General features: G+C 27.8%; 1 protein-coding gene across 9 annotated transcripts; it reads left to right on the top strand.

The window, feature by feature from the left end:
• The first annotated feature begins 6485 nt into the window (after window positions 1-6485).
• LOC114184805 (protein root UVB sensitive 2, chloroplastic-like) lies at window positions 6486-10427 on the top strand. 9 transcript variants are annotated; one of them, XM_028072122.1, is made up of 10 exons: window positions 6486-6614; window positions 6712-6804; window positions 7145-7233; window positions 7329-7413; window positions 7625-7684; window positions 7787-7896; window positions 7978-8092; window positions 8282-8461; window positions 9495-9617; window positions 9729-10427. In XM_028072122.1, the coding sequence occupies exons 1-10, from the start codon at window positions 6606-6608 to the stop codon at window positions 10155-10157; spliced, it is 1293 nt and encodes a 430-aa protein (XP_027927923.1). In that variant the 5' UTR covers window positions 6486-6605; the 3' UTR covers window positions 10158-10427. The 9 variants fall into 9 exon arrangements, with proteins under 9 accessions (XP_027927923.1, XP_027927973.1, XP_027927954.1 ...); XM_028072178.1 differs by having other exon boundaries at window positions 6499-6614; window positions 7134-7233; window positions 7329-7424; window positions 7644-7684; XM_028072143.1 differs by having other exon boundaries at window positions 6499-6614; window positions 7134-7233.
• The last annotated feature ends 11104 nt before the right edge of the window (window positions 10428-21531 follow it).

Below are 21531 nucleotides of genomic sequence, written 5' to 3' on the forward strand. Positions count from 1 at the left end.
TAGGGGATCGTGAATCTGCGAAAAAAACAAGGATTTTCCACCGCCCATGGGACCCACGTGTGTTCAATGCTCACCATATCCCTTCGCCGCGTATTTTGTTTTATTTTTATTTTTCGTAGACAACTATCGGATGCCAAGAGTTACTAAAAAACGTTCATTTTCTGTTAGTTTAGGTTGACTGGCCAAGGAAATTGGTTGACTGCATAAGGTGAAAGGAAATAAGTTAATGGTATAATAAATGATAAATAAAGGAGAAATAATACTTTTTGCCTCCTTCTTAAAGAAATACATACAACCTAATTTAATAATATAATAATATATATGAAAATTTTATTTTTAAAATAAAATAAATATCATTAAATATTGTTATTTTAAAATGTAACGAGGATTTTGTTTGAATTGTCTAGATTGGTTTATTATGGATTGAGCTAAAATAAAGGTAAACTCAATCTTATTTTATTTTTTTTAAATTATAAATTTTATAATTCGATTCGACTCATCATGAGTTGGTGAGTTCGTGGATTGATCCATTTACGAAAATTTGATTTTTGTAATTTATTTTAAATATTTATTGTAGTACAAAAAAAGTAGATTGACTCGATTCTTTTCTTATTGGAATGGAATGAAAGTGTTATGTAAGGCCCACTTACTTTACTACCTTTATTTTAAAGGACTGCGCCAAATAAGTTGGGCTTAGGGCTGACCCATAAAGAACCAAAGTCCCTAAACCAGCTGAAACACTTTCATTCTTCTCACTTTCAAAAAAATAGCCTCCTTTCTCTTAGAACAGTAACGTTCCTCTGCTAGGGTTTGGGGATCATCCAAGTTCAATTGAGTTCAACCCATTTCTTTTAAGTTACTTCCGATGCATACTCTTCTTTTTTAGTTTAATCTTCCTACTTGCCGTTAGGGTTCCTCGTAATAATCTCATGCTTCCTCTGTATTGAGATTTTCAGCTCTTAAATATGCTCTTGGAGCTGTCTTGCTCATTCGCTTAAGGGTCGGGGTCGTTTTGACTAGCTCTTTCCAGATAATGGAAGCTAGGGTTTATGTTTTTAAAGTTATTTTGCCGATTTTTGGTCTGTTGTATGGTTGTGATGCTTGAATGAGGTTGTTGGTCAAATAAAAATGTATGGTGTGCAAGTATGTTTGATTGATGTGGCGCTACTCTTTTTCTACACTGCACATTTTTCGTAAAATGAAGATTTATACTATGTTAACCGTTGGATCGAGCTAAAATTTTAACAGCTGATCCTTAACACATAATTCTTGACTTTGACCGGTCGGATCTTTAATCGGAGCTCTATAGTGAGAGCAGTTTTTATCGCAAGGTCACTGAATTTGTGTTGTTGACAGCATTGCACACTTTTCGTAAAATGAAAGTTACTACTTCGTTAACAGTTGGATCGAGCTGATATTTTAATAGCTGATCCTTAACACATAGATTTTGACTTTGATCGGTCCGATCTTGAATCAGAGCTCTGTAGTGAGAGCAATTTTTATCGCAAGATCGTTGTAGGTTGGTTGTTTCTCTAATCTTGAATGGTTATTACTGGCTTGAATCTAATTGTTATATTAAAAACATGTGATAAATGATTATGCATGAGTGATGTGATTCATGGATTATGGATGATGGGTTTGGTATGAACTTGGCATGTGATTTAAATGAGATGGTTGGTATCAAGGAGACATGGTATTGATATGAAATACAAATATATATTCACTGTTTGGGAAGGATGAGTTGGTATGGATTCAACATTTGGTTATGAATGAGAATGGGTTGTAAAGGTTGGCATGAGATATTGTGTATGGTAGACATTACTTGATTGATTGAACATGATTGGTCTGTGGTCAGTGCGTAATTCCTTGAAATCTCCAAGTGGGATTTCAGGGTCGTGCTTCAGTGGTCGGAACGTAATTCCGTGGCCCCTGTTAGTGGGTGTGCATGGTGGTACCCCATCTATATAATTTGGTAAGGATTCAAGGTAAGGATTGCATCCTGACACTCTAAGGAGTCCGTTAGTCTCACTTAGAGCGGACTGACTCCTGTGGTGAGAGTAGCAGGAGGCCTGAAATTCATTAAGGGTTAACCTTGTGTGTGAGGGAATTGATTCATTGTAACACTTGTAACAATTGTAACACATAGCTCGGGGGTGAGCAGAGGTATCCACCACAAGTGCGAGCATCCGCTGAATCCGACTAGATTATATGTATCCGGATGAGTCGAGTCGAGTCTTAGTGTATTGATTGAGAGGTCATAACATGCTTGGATGATGTATGTATATTGGACTGTGAAAGTATATCTGATTGCATGATAAAATCTTTTTGGCTCTAGCTTACCCTTTTGCTTGTTTGATTGCCTTGTATGTTGTTCTACTGCACAGTCTACTCGTGTTGGACTTCATGTCTCTTTGAGTTTTTCTTTAGGGCGAAGGCCCGTGTATTGTATTGCCCTAAGGCTTTATTTCGAATACTGGCTATCTCTTACTCCTTTTGGGTTGTAGGCATTGTAGTGAACTTTAGTATTTCCTTTTAAGTATCTTGGATAACTATAAGGAGAGTGACTTTATAGTCCGCAACTTGGCTCTTTATATTATCCGATGTAAGATTTCATTTAATTATGTTATTATTTAAATGAGATGTTACATGTTACCTAATTCTCCAAATATTATAATAAAATTAATAGTAAAAAATTTAAATATCAACTTATATAACTTATTAAACAAATAAATTAAACACCTTAACTGTTAAAATATTATTTAACAATATTTTATCACTTAAAAATATTAAATTGTGAACATTTATATTTAGAAGTATTAAATAATTCCAATAGAAAACTTATAAGAAATGATAAAAATATTAATAAAGTGTTATTATTAATGAGTTATAAATCAATTCGCCTTTAATTCAACTCAAATTCATTTAACTTATAAATTAAGTGAATCATACTCATTTCAATTCTCACTTAACCAATGTTCAATATAACTAAAAAATTTCCAACTCAATTCAACTCGAATCTACGATTAAATTGGCTAATGTATCAAAATTAATTTTGACATCACTGTATATAAACATATCATTTCTCCACATAAAATACATAAGATGAATATTACATATGTTTGGTTAAAAAGTATATGAAAAATGTAAAAGGAAAAGACATAGATGCACGAGAAATAGAGGAAGTGAGAAAAGATAAAAAATAACAAACGACTAAAAGAAACTAACTTTTTCTTTACAGACGTCAATAAGATAGAGATGAATAAAAAAGTAAATTTCAGAGTGTTAATCAATAAAAAAAAACAAAACAATTTTATAGTATATTGTGTTTTTATGGATAGAATAATATATTTTATAGTATCTTGTTTTCCTATATCCATAGTAAATTATTATAAAATGTTAAAAAATCTTTAGGTTATATTGTTTATTCTAAAAAGAAAAAAAATATGTATTATTATACATTAACATGTAACATATTCACTCAAAAGATATACATGTCTTTTACTCAACGTAGGTCTTTTGATTCGGTTTGATCCAATATCTTATTTTTATGTTCATAAATGATCTCTTTCAGCATATATGTTGAAAATAAATTTCAAAAAATAATATCAAATAAATTTATTATTGTAAAATATTTATTGTTTTCTCTTATAAACTTAAAAAGAATGTACTTTCAAACTAAATTCTTAAAAAATATATGATTTAATACTGAGTGTAAGATTTAGAATTTAATGGGGGCATTAATATTTCATCCAATACTTTAAAATATACTTATTTGTATTTTATTATTTAAAAACATGAGCCTCAATAATCTTTTTCTAACACTTTCTTATAATGACATTGCTACTCAAATTATAATTTTTAAGTAGCCACTCGTTTTTCGTTTTTATCAAAGAATTACTTGAAGCTTTTGTGGTTAGAAATAGGGGTGTCAAAACGGGCCAGCCCGGCCCGTTTTGGCCCGGCCCGTTTTAAATGGGCCGGGCCGGGCTGGCCCGACAAGGCAAAATAAGTTGTTTTTTTGGGCCTGGCCCGTGGGGTGACGGGCCGGCGGGCCGGCGGGCTGGCCCGCCATCCTTTTCCTGATATGTTCATTTTGTGGCCCAAAATCAGATTTTAAATCTTTTCATTTCAAATTTAGTTGACTACAATAATTTGTATATAAATGTAATAGTACTACATATGCATTAATACAATAATAACCTGCGCAGTGACTATAATAATAGTCAGGGTGGTCTGTTATGTAACACAACCAAAGATACAAGTTACAACAGTGAAAAGTCAACACAAAAGGAAACATTTGAAATTGTGAATTGTCAAGTGAGAGTGTGTGTGTGTGCAGAACCCAATGCCTTTACCGTTTTATCTTTGCATTTTAAACACCAACATGAAAATAAAAATTAAAAATATCCAAAAAAAATAAAATATTAATTTACTTATTCCGCCTGTTTTTGTCTTACGGCCCGCGGGCTGGCCCGTTTTGGCCCGCGGGCTGGCTCGACGGGCCAACGGGCTTGACGGGCCAGGCTGTCATGGGCTGGCGGGCTGAAATTCGTGGCCCGGCCCATACTTTTCCAGTCGGGCTGGCGGGCCGGCCCATCGGGCCGGGCCCATTTTGCCATCCCTAGTTAGAAATAAAGTTTAACAATTCTTTTTATTATATATTTGTGTTTAGTTAGTATTAAAGTTTTAAAAGATTCGTTGATAAATATTTAGGATTACTTTGTACTAATGTGAAAGCGTTTTATAATGATAAATATTTAGTAAATTTTGCATGTACTCTTTTGCATAATTATTATCGTAAAGCCTTTTAAATTAAAGGGTTAAATAATTAAAATTTGTAACATATACATATTTTTCGCTATAAGTATCGCTGTAGTAGTACTTTGATTTTTTTAATTTTTAAAAGTATCGTGAGAATAGGTAGAATTTATCCTTAATGTAAAACATATTTTTGGCTTAATAAAGTCGGGATAAAATTAGAACCTTCAAATGAGTGTTTAATATATTTTTATGGTTCCACTACTAAAAGAAATGCACTGTCAATTTATTTTTTTTAACTTTTTTTAATATTTATAAATTTTGTTATAAATAATAATTTATAAGAAATTGTTATTATTTTTTTAAAATTATTTTTGCAAAACACGTTTTTTACATAAAATTTTGTAAAAAAATTTTACAAATTTTATAATTTTGTAAGAAATAATTATAAATAATATTTTTTTGTGTGATAGTCTCACATGCCAATTAAAACTCTCGGTAAAAATAGTAAAAAAAATATTGTAAAATTTTATAATACTTTTGTAAGCATGAAATATGAAAAATTTTACGGATGTCTATTGACTACTCAATAAATGTAAAATTTGTTGCACTTTTGTGATGTAACTATGGGTGGGTGAGATGATTATTATTTTGTCATGTCACTTGGTTGGTTGGGTTGTTGTAAAATATTATTTTATTATTTTATTATTTTAAAAATTTAAAAATTATAATTTTATTTTATTATTATATTATTATATCGTTATACTGTCGTATTATCGTAATATCATTATCATATTATCATTATATTATTATATTGTTATATCATTAGATCATCATATCATCGTAACGTATATTATCGTATCATTATATTGTTATATTGTCATATCTCATTGTTATATCATCGTATCATTGTATTGTCATATTATCATATCGCATTATCATTATATTGTGTTATCATTATATCGTTATATTGTCATATCGTTATATCATCATATCGTTATATCGTCATACCATATATTATCTTATCGTTATATTATTATATTGTCATATTGTTATATCTTCATATTTCATATCGTCATATTGTCATATCGTTATATCATCATATCGTCGTATTATTATATCGTTATATCATTATATTATTATTGTTATATCATCATATTGTTATATTTATTAAATTTTAAAATTATAAAATTATAAAATCATAAATTATAAAATTATAATTTATAAATTTAAAAATAATAAAATTACATGACAATTGAACAAGTTGGCATAAGAAGATAATAATCACATAATCACTTAACAATCACGTACCAATCTAGAAAATTCAATTGAAAAAATAATTTTATTAACTACTCAGTAAATTCTAAAATTTTAATAAGACTAAGTTCCCCAATTTATCAGAATTTAAAATATAATTATTATTTTTTTAAATTGTCATTCGCAAAATATTTTTTTTTTGAAGTTAGAACTTCCATGTTTAATTTGAATTTGAAGTTTTGATCTTAAATCTAAAATATAGTTATATACTTAAAAGGATTAATTCACTGTGTTTTAATTTCATAGAAATAAACATTCTAGCTAGTTCCAAAAATGAAAAAAATTACATTATCAGCCAATTAGAAGTTATTATTGGATATAACTTTTAAAATGATTAAAATTAAAAATTGATAAACTTACTTAATTATGGCTAAACATATTGGTGAGTGATAATTATAGTTAAACATGACCCTTTACTCTGTCGTAAACACACCATTTAGTAATTGAGACGCTGATGAAAAATTATGCGCCGTAAATAGCGTAGCGGAGGCTTTTTGGGGGTTGCCGGCGAAACAATTGGTTAATTCTCTATGGATATGGTGCTCTGTTCTGCACCCATTTTCTCTCTCTTTTCCTTCGTTATTATTCGGCTTATTTATGTGGGTTCAAACTTCAAATCGATTATTGAAAACACAGGAGAAGAAAGAGGGTGAAGCCTCCCCGTTGTGGTTCGAAACCTCGGATTCTGTTTGTCGCCGACACCAGTTTGAACCCGATGGTCGACTCTCCGTATGTCTCTCTTCAATGTCTCTTTTTTCGACTCTCCGTATATAACAAACATGTTATTTTCAAAACCCTCATGACTTGTATGCTTGAAATTTGGTCAACGTCAACTCACTTCCGAAGCTGAAATTTATAATTTGATGTTAACACAACTGGAAAAGGTGTTGATTTCTTCCTGTTATGTCAGTTCTTTGACTCTTAACACTCAAATTTGTGATTTGATATCGTATGTTTGTTTATGTGGGGAAGCAAAGTATGGGTAGTGTTCTAAAATTGTTTGTGTTTGAATTTCAAAGTGTTTGTGTGTCTTTCTTCACCCTAACAAGTGCTTTTAGTTTCTTTGTAGGTTGTGATTGTTGGTGATTCGAGGCCTTTCTACCAAAGGGTGGTTGGATCTTTCATGAATAAGTTTTATCCCTCGGGATATCCATACAGGTTTATTTATTTTTCCTAAAATTATGTTATGGTTTATGATGTAGAAACTAGGAAATGTTGTTCAGTGAAAGAGTTTTTCTGTGTTTCTCTTGTAGTGTTAATGAAGGCTACCTTAGATACACACAGTTTCGAGCCCTGCAACATGTTACCAGGGCAACGCTATCGGTGCTATCAACTCAGGTCTTCTTCCGGTAACATGAAACACTCATAAAGGATGTAATGCAAATGTTCCTTTCTTTGACATTGGAAAATCAAACTTGCTTTCTTGACAACTGAAATATAGAGTACACTTTGTTGATTGCAATTATGTATTATGTAATCTTTTTCATGAATTGATTATCATGAAATAATTGAGTGGGTGTCCTTGGTCTCTATGCTTATTCTTCTGCAGTCCTTACTATTTGCTGCAGGGTTGCGGCCATCTCCTGCACAAGCGACAGCTGTTAGTTGGGTAATTTGATATTAATTTCTAATTGACAATTTCTCAAATCAGCAGTAACCATTGAATGTGTTTGATGTATTGTACTGGATGTTTTCTCCGGCTTATTTCCAGATTTTGAAAGATGGAATTCAACATGTAGGGAAGCTGATCTGTAGCAATTGGGGTGCTAGAATGGATTCTGAGCCTAAACGTTGGAGACTGCTAGGTTTGCATGTGGGCTGGTGCTTTTCTTCACCGCCTTTTCTCTTTGAGATATTATGTTACCTCTTAATTGCTAAGTTCTAAAGTTGTCTGACAATTAGCTTTATATTTTTTGCAGCTGATGTTCTCTATGATATAGGCATTGGCTTGGAAGTACTTTCTCCATTATGCCCACATCTTTTTCTTGAAATGGCAGGCTTAGGAAATTTTGCAAAGGTTTAAGTTTTTCAAAAATAATTACATATTCTGGTAGAGTTTGCAATATAAAGTTTGCTCATAGCTAATGGCTCATTCAATTCTACGTTTTTCTGTTTGGGGTCTTTAGCGTCCTATTCTAGATTTTGAGTAAAAGTAGAATTTATTTTAGGCAACTTACTTCTCTTTCTGTTATTGTGGAGTCAACAGGGGATGGCAGTTGTTGCAGCAAGAGCAACAAGATTGCCCATATATTCTTCATTTGCTAAAGAAGGAAATCTCAGCGACCTATTTGCTAAAGGAGAGGCTTTTTCAACTCTCTTTAGTGTTATAGGAATCGGAGTTGGAATTCAATTAGCATCTACTATCTGCGCATCAATGCAGGGAAAGGTATAGAGCTTTTATTTTTTCTTCTCGGGCCTCGGTGTTCAGTTAAGTGTGGGTTCTGACTCTTGCAATTGGTTTTCGCTAACAATATATGTGATGATGTTCTTGGACGTGGTTATTACTGAAAGGCTTGAGAATTGAAATATATTAACATAATGTGAAATTTTTTGAAGTTGGTTACAATATTACAATAAAATGTACTTTAATTTATATAGAAATGGGTAAGAGGGGACATAATTCACTTTTAGGAGAGATCTTCCATGAAGTTGGACTATTGATGAGCTTCCGAAAGAACTCACGATTTAAGCTTCATGATTATATTCCAGCTAGCACCAAGGTAAGGCTAAGTCTTCCTGTAATCTTCTTAACAATGCAAGTTTGTACTACTAGGTTTATTAATTTTTAGGCGCTGTCAAAATTATTAGGATAAATTGTGCTAAAATAGCAGCTTAACGTTTATCAACCCCCAAAGTTTCATTTTCTTTTTCTTTTAGGGATAACCTGCAAAATAAACCAGAACTTCAATAGAGGGGTAGATTGAAAATTGTTTTGTTAAATTGCTAAGCTTAATAAGTAATTTTTAAGCAGAAGTTATAGAATACATAGTAATAGCTAGTGATGAAAATTTAACGTATGCAATTTAAACCAAAAGTTACAGTAGAAGGCTAGATAGGAATCAAATGTTGATGGAGTCATGGGCATGTAGGCTGTGTATATTCTTTATTTGCAATTAGAACCATTACTCAAAATATTAAAGGAAACATTTTCTAGACACAAGTATTCATTTTATTTACAATTCCCAACTGTGGATTATGAATCTTTGTTTGTCAGTTGGTTTGTGGGTCCACTCCTTTCAAACATTGGTCGTATTTATTGCACTCAAGATCATCACTCAGAATGTAAAAGGAAACGAGTATTTGTTTCCTAGTTTACTTTATAGAGATATAATTGATCATGTTGAATCTCTTGATGATAATTATACTTGTATTGAAGTCTGATGATTCCAATTAATGAATTATGAGACGATTTTTGTCAGTTGGTTGCGGGTCCTCTCCTTTCAATTATACATTTATACAGTGTGTCTGAAGAAATGAGAGCAGCTCCTATCAATACCTTGAATCCACGAAGAACTGCAATGGTGGTGGATGATTTTCTCAAGGTATAGTATGAACTAGTGAAGTAAATGAAAGCTTTCATGATTTCCTGTCCATTATTTGTAGAAAGAAAAAAAAATGAAATGCTGATCACTGTTTGATGAATTCCAATGCAGGCAGGAGTTGTATCAAGCCCTTCTGATCTAAGATATAGGGAAAATCTGCTGTTTAATCTGCAACTCAAAGAAGATACGGGAAATGTAAGAGTGGGGAAGGCTGTGCACAAGGCCATTAAGCCTTCTAGGCTTCTTGAATTGAAACAAGTGTTCCATGAGGAGAAGTTTCTCTTAAACTTAGGGAATAAATACGTTGACATGGTATTGGAGCAAGATGCTAGTGGTGAAGATGCATTGAGAGGGTGGCTAGTTGCTGCATATGCTGCACAAGTTGTGAGTTCCTCTCGTCATGAGCTCAGTGATAGTGTCATGCATGAGGCTTATCAGAAAATGAATGGTGTGTTTCCTTTATTCTTGAAAGAATTACAGAACAAAGGGTGGCACACTGATCGGTTTTTGGATGGAACTGGGACCCGTTTTGCATTATAATGCTCCTAAAAATTCCATATTGCACAACCTCGTTTGCCTCGTGAGTTTATATCTAGCCACAAATTCATCTTATAATTGTACCCAATGTTTTATTTGGTCTATTTGATAACTTCAAACTTAGTAACACCTTATTTTCTTGTTCATTCTTTTTAAAACGGGAGAAAGCAAAAGTTGTTCAAATGAGTATTGTTAGTTATATTTGCTAGCCAGTGATGAAAAACGGTAGAACTTGAGATTGATTGTTTAATAGCTAGATAGTAGTTTTTTATTGCTCTTTCGTACCTTTTCACCCATCTTATTATTAGTTCAACAATTAATTTGATGAAATACTTTTAATTTAATAAAATAGCTGGACAACTATTTAATAGTTAGTAGAAAGTTAATAAGTTGTCTTTATTGAATTAAATGTATTTTTGAAATGGACTGTTATGCTGTTGGATAAATATAATACAACAAAATGTGGTTGAAGAGTTATTAAGTTGTGCTGGACAAATATATGTATGTATGTTTCTGTTTATTGTTCAGCGTGCACAAGTTTCCTTTGAACATGAAAGAAATTAAATATGAATTCTCGTTAATTTAACAGTTTTTTCAACTAATTTTCATTTTACATATAATTTACCTGCTGTAGCCTGTAGTGAGAAATTTAGTTAAACTGTTTATTGTTAAGCAATTTTGGAAAATAACAACGTTAAAAGTGATCTAACTAATCACTTTTATTTTTCGAAACACATACTTATAATTGCTAACTTACTAGAGATTATCATCATCACTTCTAGTTTGATATTTCAAAATATTTGTCGAATTTAAATATTGTTATTGACGAATGCATATTTGTTTTTTTTTTTAATTTGTGCAAATCTAGGTTCTGTTGTTTTTTTTGTTGTTCTTTTATACCTTTAAAGCATACCAGTTTTGATAAATTAAAAAATGTTTTTAATATATTTAAAAATATTATTTGAAGATTCATAGAGAGATAATACCAAAAATTTAAGAAGAATCCAAACTCAGCTTTCACATGCCTAATATTCTTAAATGATTTTTTCTTTTAAAAGAATATTCTCAAATGCTAATTATGGATGAATCAGGTTTAAGATAAACTTAGGATAAGGTTGCACGCAAGCTGGGGTCAAACTAAAGTAGTTAGCACGATGGAAAAAATGTATTTAATTCCTATACATACTAGCAAAATATATTTACGTTATTTTTTAATTATGACTTAAAAATATGTTTTATTTTAAATATTATATATGGATCTTTGTTATGTTTTTAGTGTTATATTTGAGGGATATAATAATCAAATTTAAAATTATTTTACTTTCTAATCTCTTAATTAAAAAAATAACTACAACTAATTATGTTGTAAGGTGTTTAGATGTTACGATACCACCTTAGATAGAAATAATTATGTCTTGGTTATATGATAAAAGTTTAATCAAATAATTAGTATCAAAATTAAAGTCTTAAGTTATTTTCTTAGGAAAGGATTGTTGAAGAGGTGATTATTGTACAGTATATCAATAAATGTGTCTAATTACAAGCAAATCCTAACTTGTGATCATTATGTTCTTAAATAAAAATAATACATTTTATTTAATAATTATAACTTTTCGTCCGAAAGTGAACGCTTATAATTATGGTATCTTTTAAGATGTAATATTTTACTATTTGTATGATATACAGAAATTAGTGCGTTTTTATAGTTGTTTAGATCATTTTGTTATTTGTTATGCAAATTCTTTTTTTTTATAAATTAACTTTTTATTAATGATTTTTGTCATACTTTGAATGGTAAAAATGGTAAAAGTTTATGACAGAAGAAAAACAGTAAAATAAACTGGTTCTACATATTTATAATTTTTTTTATTATATAAATGTTCTCCATAAACAGTATCCGAAATTAAGTTTCATAATATAAACAAATTTAAATTTAAAAAATAAATTTCCCCACTTTTTTTTTTAATTTAAATAATTAAAAGTAAAAGTTTCTTTTACTAAAAACTAAACTTAAAATTTAATCCAATTTATAAATATAATTTTTAAAACAAGTTAGAATAATGTTATTAACAGGAAATATTTAATATATCATTTCTAAATGATTTTGATATCACATTTAAATTTAACTCAATTTATGATAAAATTTATATTTATTTAATTGAGTATCTTCAATTTACTAAAAAACATTAAGAGGCCGAATGATCTAAATTTGCTGTATTATTTTTTAATTCATATACTAACTTTAGTACTTTAAAGTGATCCAATCCATTTTTTTTTCCAGGTTTGTATAAAATATAGGGGCAGGTTTACTCAAACGAAGAAAAGTAGGAGTTTTAGTGAATTGAAATTTGGTCCAAGTACATTTAACTAGCCAGGAAAAAGTTTTTCAAACATCATATTTAACATGATTGTTAGTTGAACAATATTAGAATGATCAAAATTCGTACTTTGGTTAGAAGTCAATTTAACAGTTCTTTTATTCCTCAAGAGAAAAAGTTTAAAAGCTCACTTTCAATAATCTAACTATCAAAAGTGGAGTTCAAATAATTTGACTGTCACACATTTTCATCTTCTCTTACCGTAATTAGGTATACATGTTTATTTAACTTTATAAAATGTCATATTAGTGGAGCTGTACTTGTTATCCATATTAAAATTTAAAATCATTGGATCATATTTTTCACGGAGATCACGATGTCATTATCCATAACTTCAAAGCGGTGTGTAGTTTTCAACCTAATTAATAGATGACATCATGTGTGACATCATTTTTTTTTTATATTTGTGTCGACAAAATGAACTTTTAAAATAAATAAAAAATATAGAGACTGTATTAAATGAAAATATTCTTATCGTGAGGAATAAATATTAGAAATATAGATTGTAAAATTTTATTTAAATTATTCATAAGAGCGTGCACGTAGATGATTTTTTAAAGTGATAATATAATTATTTAGTTGTTGTATGTTTAAGTATTATTTGTAGCCTCCACACTATTGATCCTTTTTACGTTGTCGACATTAGTAAGGCAAACTTCAACTCATAATTGGTAATTTATTTTAAATTCTGCACTATAATTTTAAAATGAGTATGAACATTACAAAATTAATATGAAATTTAAAAACTTATTTTTTAACGACAAAAATAATAAAGAACTTAGCATTAGGTTGTTTATGTTTCATCCATATTTACACATTCAATTGCGTCATAACAAAAATTTCTGGTGGATCTATCCTCCCTTGTTTAAAAATAATCTCATTTCCATGTTTTCAAATAATTGCTAGTTACATACTTTTCTAAATTTTATTTTGCTTTCCATTTATTTGCATGAGATAAAAGTGTTTGAAGTTTTCGAAGTTGACTCTAGGTTGGTGTTGATGCACAAAATTCACTCTCACCCACTTGTCACATATATCCTAGACAACTTGAGTTATTTTATGATTAAAGAATAAATGTTTAACGCTCTCATAATCTTCTATAAACAATTGAGACAATGCTTCTACTAAACTACTAAATTATACTCTTCTACATACAAGTTAACCTTTGTTGGCAACTTGTCCAAAAATACCTTCCACCCTATAGTGTGGACTTTCGGGATAATCTTTAGACTCCAAAAGAACATAAATAAAGTTGTGCCTTCCCCCATCTTATATTCCCTTACAATATATTATATGCTAACTTGACTGAAAGTGATTCATCCTCTTCCTCCATCCAAACACAGGAGTTAATACTATTTCTATTGAATTTTTAGCTAGATATGAGTAAGATAAATTCTTGTTCTTGCAAACTTTCTCATACTAGTCTAGCTCTTCTCCAAGCTAAATTCCAAACCGAATTGTTCCCACCCCACCCCCTCCCAAATCCCCTATAGTTTTTTCTTTGCAATTGGAAATTACATATAATATAAGTAGCCTATAATAGATAGTTGTTCCTCCTACACACTAATCCTTCAAAAACTTGATCATGTCCCCTTCTCCCACTCTCTACACAACATTGTTGTCAAACCATAAACCTTGATGACTACTACAACAAACAATACATAGATCGCCCCACCACCAAGATTTGTTTTATGCTCTACTGGATTCACTTAAATTTCTCCAAGATCCATAATTGACTCTAATACCTCTTTTCACAAACCTTGGTTTTTCATACCTAATCTCCATTTCCATTTCCATTTTGCTAAAATGGCTTTGTTGAAGTTTTCAATATTTCTAATTCCCACTTTGTCTTCATCCTTAGTTTTGCATAAAGTTTCTCATTTAATTCAAACTATCTTTCTATCCTCAAATCCACATTTCCAAAGAAAGTTTATTTGTACTTTTATAAGTTTATTACACACACTTTTTGACACTTTAAAGAAAGAGAGATAGTATAAAAAAAATAACTGAAATGACAAAATTTATAAGACATATACACGGCTAAGGAAGGATAACAATTTACCTTTCCAATTACTTAACTTATTCCTCATCTTGTCCAACATTTCTTCCCAAACTAAATCTCTTACCTCTTTGATATGTAAGTTTATGTTTTGGACACTCTGTATTTACATTTTAGATATATTTGCATTTTGGATATAATAAATGAAATTCACAATATTTTGTTATCTTATATGTAAACTAATATTTAACTTGATCTGAGACGAATCAAACGAAATATTATATTTATGTTATAAGTACGAAATTTATAGACATTATCAATAGTTTCGGCTAAAATTTGAAAGTGTGAATGTTAATGAAAATAAAATTGTGTTTTGTAATTTTTATTATTAAAATGAATTAAAAAAAACAAAAAATAACACCAACCCATTTAATAATATATAGTATCATTACTACAAAACTCATATTTCTTGTCAATTTTGTTTTGAATTTTTTTTCATAGAAAATACTTACAAATTTTGTTATGAAAAAAAAATTACAATAAATTACTACCATTTTTTTTGAAAAAAATATTTTGTATGAACATTTTTTGTAAAAAATATTATAATTTTGTAAGAAATAGTTATTCACAAAAGAATTACCTACCAATTAAAATTTTTAGAAAAAAATAGCAAAATAAACTAATTTCTTATAAATTTTGTTAACAAATTTACATGAAAAATTTCATGTAATATGAAAAATTCTAATAATGTACGTGATATATATATATATATATATATATATATATATATATATATATATATATATATATATATATATATTATATATATATATGATATAATATAATAATATTTTAATTATTTTATAAATTTAAGAAACTTAAAGAAATTAAAGTTTTTATAAAGATAAAATTCTTAATAAAATAAATAATGAATGCCTATATTCTATTTATAAAATTTTTATTATTTATTTAAATTTATTCATAAAAAAAAAGCTAGATCTTACACAATTTTATTTTTTTTTAAAAATCATGGTAAATATATTGAAAATAGTAGTAAGAATATAAATTTGATTCCTTTAGTTTCTATATCCCTGTAAATCCTTTGCTAAACATCTTGTTCCTCAAATACGTATTTTTTTTCTTCTGATTGTTAATACTAAATCGTTAAGATTAATGAAAGTATCACGCCAAAATATTGGCACGTCTCACTAAAAGGTATAGGATAAAATACATGTGAGGTGTCCCACAAAATTTTCATTATATTGTCTCACAAAAATTTGGTGTTAATAAATTGGGAAAAACATGGAGATATGATTTTAAGGTGATTAGGGTTAGGTCATAGTTGAATGGTGGAATATTCTGGTAGTCGACATGGTTGATGATGGTGAGTTATAATGGGTTTTATATGTATATATAGGGTTGGTCCTTCAATAATGTGGTTCAACTAATATTGTACAAAAGAGTATGAGGAGGTTGACTCAATGCTAAGATTATATGAGACACACGTACTCATCTTACTTTTGTCATTCCCAAGTTTTTGTTTATCACGTGTTCATACATGAGGCTAATCAAAGTGTGGAGAAGCTAGTTAAACATGGTTTAAATTATTTTTATTCTTAATCATGTAAACTTATAAATAATTTAAACAAATTAAAATTTTGTTTTTGTTAAGAATACACTATGGTTTTTACTTTTTCTAATATATTAACAAAATAGCTCATTATCTCATTTTATATTTTATTTTAAACATTTATATAGAAATGTTAAAAAAAGTCATTTTACTGTTATATAACATAAACACAAGAACACAAAGTAAAATTATACTTTAACATTTATTTAAATAAAAAACTAAAAACATAAAGAGTTTTTTCAAGTTAAAGAAATTCTACAATCTTTAAAAAAATAACGTTTTTGCTTAAAATGAGAAAATGAAATTAAAATATACAATTGGAAATTTCAGGAAATATATGAATGTAAATGCAAGATAATTTTTATATATATCCTACTAAAAAAATATATTTCCTACGTTTTGATTTTTTTTAAAAAATACTTACAATTTTTTTTTGCAAGAAATCAGTATTATTTATTTTTTAAATATTTTATATAAAACAATTTTGTAAAAAATATTTACAAATTTTATTATTTTATAAAAAATAATTATAAAAAAATTATCGATCAATTAAAACTTTTAGAAAAAATAACAAAAAAATATTTTCTTGTAATTTTTTTTATAAATTTACAAAAAAAAATCTCATATAATTAAAAATTCTAATGTTATATATATATATATATATATATATATAAAATTATTGAATTAACATTGCGCTAAGAAATTTGAAGACACTGATAAACTAATAAGAATGAAAACAAAATCATAAATTAAAATTACTGTAGGATAAATAAGTAATTTATAATGACTCTCATGCGTAGTTTTCTATTTTTTTTGTGCTTGTGTTTTATTTTTCTTCTAGAAAAGCATTTCGGAAGAAAATCAAAACCATAAATATGATTTATTTTCTTTCATTAACTTTGTTTATTTCAACCTTTGCTTCGTAGAGAGTAAAGAAAAAAAAAAGAGAATAGAGAAAAAAATGATTTTTATGCTGATAAAGCAAAAATAAAATAAATTAAAAGTATTTATTACTATAAAATATAAAATTTATTACGAAAACCATAATCCGTAACGATAGCATAATAATTTTTAAATTTTCAGACATAATTAAATATGTAGAAAATACACTTTTACTTGCTATTGTAAAGTGCTTCATGTCTTCCTATTTTTAATTTTATAAACTCCCGTATATTTTCTTTTTCTTTCAAACAATGAAGTTCTTTTTTTCTATCCTTTCTTTTCTGAAATTTTCTTTTCTTCTAACAAATCCCTAGATTCACATTCTAATAACTTGTTTAAGAAATTATAGTTTATTACTATTTTAGGAAACTATATGTTCTTACCAGTATTTTCTTTTTTTTCTTAGGACTTAATGTTTATTCGGTGTGGCTGTTGAAAATTTTGCATTACTAATGGATTAATTAGTAAAAGTTTGAAGATAATTATAATAGAAGATTAAACAATGAATACGGTCAAAAAATGGGAAGGATAAGGAAGAAAATTTGGGAATTGGACAAATGTAGGTTTGAAAATTGAAAGGTTTTGAAAATTAAGAAATTTGTCAACATTGGTTGCCTAAAGTCTCTTACCTTTGACTACTTTCTCCATTGCTTCACTTACTCTCCCAAAATTTCCTCCAAACTATTACAAGAAAATAATAATAATAATAATAATAATAATAATAATAATCTATAATAATATATAAAGAGGATTCCCTCTCTATACTTTAAAATATCAATTTTATCCTTTAAAATATAATTATTTATTAAATTTTTAAAAATTTATCGTTATTTTTGTAAATTTTTTATAAAATTGTCTATCTCTATTTCTTTTGTTATTTTTTATTTATTAACAGTTATTCTCTTATTTTTTTTATATAATTTATTTTATTTTTTAATAAATATAATTTTATTTTATATATTAACTTAATAATATTATAATATTATTATTTATTAATATAATATTAAGTATATTTAAAAAATTATATATACAGACACAATAACACATATAATATGCTAATAATAATAATGCAAATAATGCATCAAAAGTCTTTCATTCATTTATTTATTTAAAGAAATAATTGAGCTACCGACTTCATTGTCACCAGCCTCTTTCCTTGACTATCTTTAACATTCTCTCGTATCATGCATATAGTCTACACACTACTAATTTTGTCTAATTTGTCTTCTACTTTAAACACAAATTGAACTATTTTAATTGTCAAAATAAAATACATATATAAATTAGGAGTTATTTTAATTAATTTAGCTATTTATTGAATTTAAATATTAAATATATAGTTGTGCTGTGTTGTGTTATTTAATCGAAATATAAAAAAAATAAGAAAATAAAATACATGGACAGCACTTCATTTATCTGTAATTAACAATGCTGTAGTTTACTTTGATTTCCATTTTTTGTTGGAATTATGTGGGATGACAATGAAGTCGGAAGAAAATATATAATACTATCCTACCTAATAAAAATCAGTAGACTCCTCTCATTACTACAAAACTAATTGTCTGTATATATAATTCCTGTAGATATTTACATAAATCTATAGACACCAATATCTTTTTAAAATATCGTTTGAATAAACTTTTACATCTTTTTTCTTCTCATAATAGTATATTTGTCATTTATTTTTAGAAAAAAAATCAATTTATTTAAATTATCTTAAAAGATATTTTCTCTAAAATATGAATTCAAATGAACTATTTCTTTTCTTTGTTTGCTCAAAGAGAGCCTCATAATAATCATACAAGCTACATCCATCACTAAGATTAATTTTTTACTATTTCACCCATCACCGCAAGCAAATAAGTTCCCTCTCAAAGGAACTTGTTGCCTTTTACCAACATTAACTGCTTCACAATGTATATAAATTTTTGTATGAAATGAAATTATTTGTAACAATGTATTTTTCTGTTAGAATAACTTTAGAAATTTCTATTTACAAGTATTTACGATGAAATTATTTTTCCTCACAAAATAATACCTTTTAGAATGCACAGAGATAAATACTTCACCAAATCGAGTATGCTCTATTTTATTAAAAAGAATTATTTTTGAAACTGTGTTTATTTCTTTTTACCATTTGTGACAGAACATTTCTCCTATTTGAACATGACTCCTATGGGTGTCATGACATGCCATGCCATTTTAAAAACTTATAGTCCCTTTCTAATTAAAGTTCATTTTCAGGCCTTTGAGTTTTGAAATTTTTATTCGATGTTTTAAAACATGTTTAATACGAGGCACTTTTTTTAATTGTACTTCTTGTGCTGCTGAATCGTAACTATTGCTTAACAAAAATAAATAATTTCTGGTTGACTTTGTTTAATTTGTCTTATTACCTTTCAAAAGTATACTGCATTTTTTTTATCATGAATGTATTAATAATGCCTTTTTAATTAATGGATAATATTATTTATATATTTATTTTAAATATTTTATTTGTTGCTTTATATTTTTAAATTTATTGTTTTACTGTATGTAATATTAATAATAATTTATACAAGTCGTATCAATATTATTAATTAATTATGTCAACTTTAGCTTTAAAGAAATAATCCTATTAAAGTTTAGAATAATATAAAAGCAAAAGCAAATTTGTCCAAGGACATGTTCGGTTTTGTAACATATGCAAAATGTGAGATTTTTCTCTTTTAAAAGTATGAATACTTATTATATATCCCATTCATGGTGTTGGGTTATATATTTTTTCATATTCATACATGGTTATTGTCATATGGTTATTGAGATTATGATTCTGGATATATGATATTAGTTTTACACATATAAAGTATTTGACATCACTTTTATTCCAAAATCTTAAGACAATCGTGTTATGAGTTTTTATTCTTATATAGTATTTAACTTTGTCCATTCTATCCAATATAAGACTTTTTGACTCACATTTGAACTATTTCCGACACATGGTTATATATGCCTTCACATATTTATTATATTAATTTTAGTTTAACTGTATTTTTTTTTCTATATTTCAAACAAATCCACAATTTTTGTCTCTAAGTATTTTTTTTTGTAATCTTACTCTTTTATTTTTTTATTTTAAAGAATATACTGAATTACTATATATCAAATTATATTTGATAAGAAACTCTTAAAGTAGCTTGTCACAGGTATCTTCTACGGGTTTCTCCCAGTCTCAAATATATATATATATATAAAAAACACTATAGACAATGAAACAAATTTACGTATAACTAAATATTAAGAATCAAAATTATAAAAGAAATAAGAACCAACAATAATAATTATTAAAAAAAAGTAAGTAAAATTACTGGAAAAAAATGAAGGACCTAAACTGCATAGCTCATAAAATATAAAGATTAAAATTTTAATTAAACCTTATTAAATTTTAAAACAAAGCTAGAATCATACTTTTATATTCATTAAACTTTACAAAATTTACTTTAACCCATTAATATTTTGTGTTAAAATTGAAAACCCTAACTCTTTGCAGTTTTAGTCTACCATATCCTCATTTTCCTAACTGTGTCATTCATTGCAAAATCATTTTCAAAGCTAGTTAGTCATCGAACATCTCCATCTTTATCAATAGTATAAATAAATGACTCCAAATATATATTTAGATTTAAACAATAAAGGATGAACACTGAAGTTATTATATTTTTGAGTACTCCTTGTAACTCACGCTTCAAGTTTTTTTCTTAGTTTGGTGATCAAAAAGAAAATTGTCAACACCACAATATATTTCAGTTATAAGATGCAATTGAAAATTGAGTTTGAATAGTCAACTGCGTTAAGACATTGCAGATATTAGAGTTTTTTCTTCCTAAAAATTTCATTTGAGCATTTTGTACATAGATAGATATTAAAGTAATTTGGTGTGTGTAGCCGAAAAACTGTATGAACACACACACACACACACTATCAATAAAAAAGCTAAAAGATAACAAAATAGAATGCATAAAATAATAGTGTATCTAAATTGCTGAGATACAGTGTTGTTTTGAATCATCTAACTTTTTCTTTTGGTTCGTGTGAATAAGTTGTTTTCAGCCACTTACCACGTTGAAAACTCAAGTATTTAGGACTAAAAGGACAGTCAGACAAAGTAGGAATGCATGATGAAATGATCAATGGATATTGAGAGAGAGAGAGAGAGAGAGAAGATCAAAGTAAGTGCACTCTAGTTAATGTCATACTGTTGTGTACAACCAAATATATTAGGCAAAAGCCACGTTTTATTTGACTATATAATAATCGTCTGAAAGAGACCTCAAAAATTAATAAAAAAATGATGGGCGAAGTAACATTATTATTATTATTATAATAATCATATAAACAACAATAAAAGAGTTTTGTACTGTTATGTACAACTCAATTCCCCCATTCGTG

This window comes from Vigna unguiculata, chromosome 1, assembly GCF_004118075.2.
Source record: "Vigna unguiculata cultivar IT97K-499-35 chromosome 1, ASM411807v1, whole genome shotgun sequence".
NCBI lineage: Eukaryota > Viridiplantae > Streptophyta > Magnoliopsida > Fabales > Fabaceae > Vigna > Vigna unguiculata.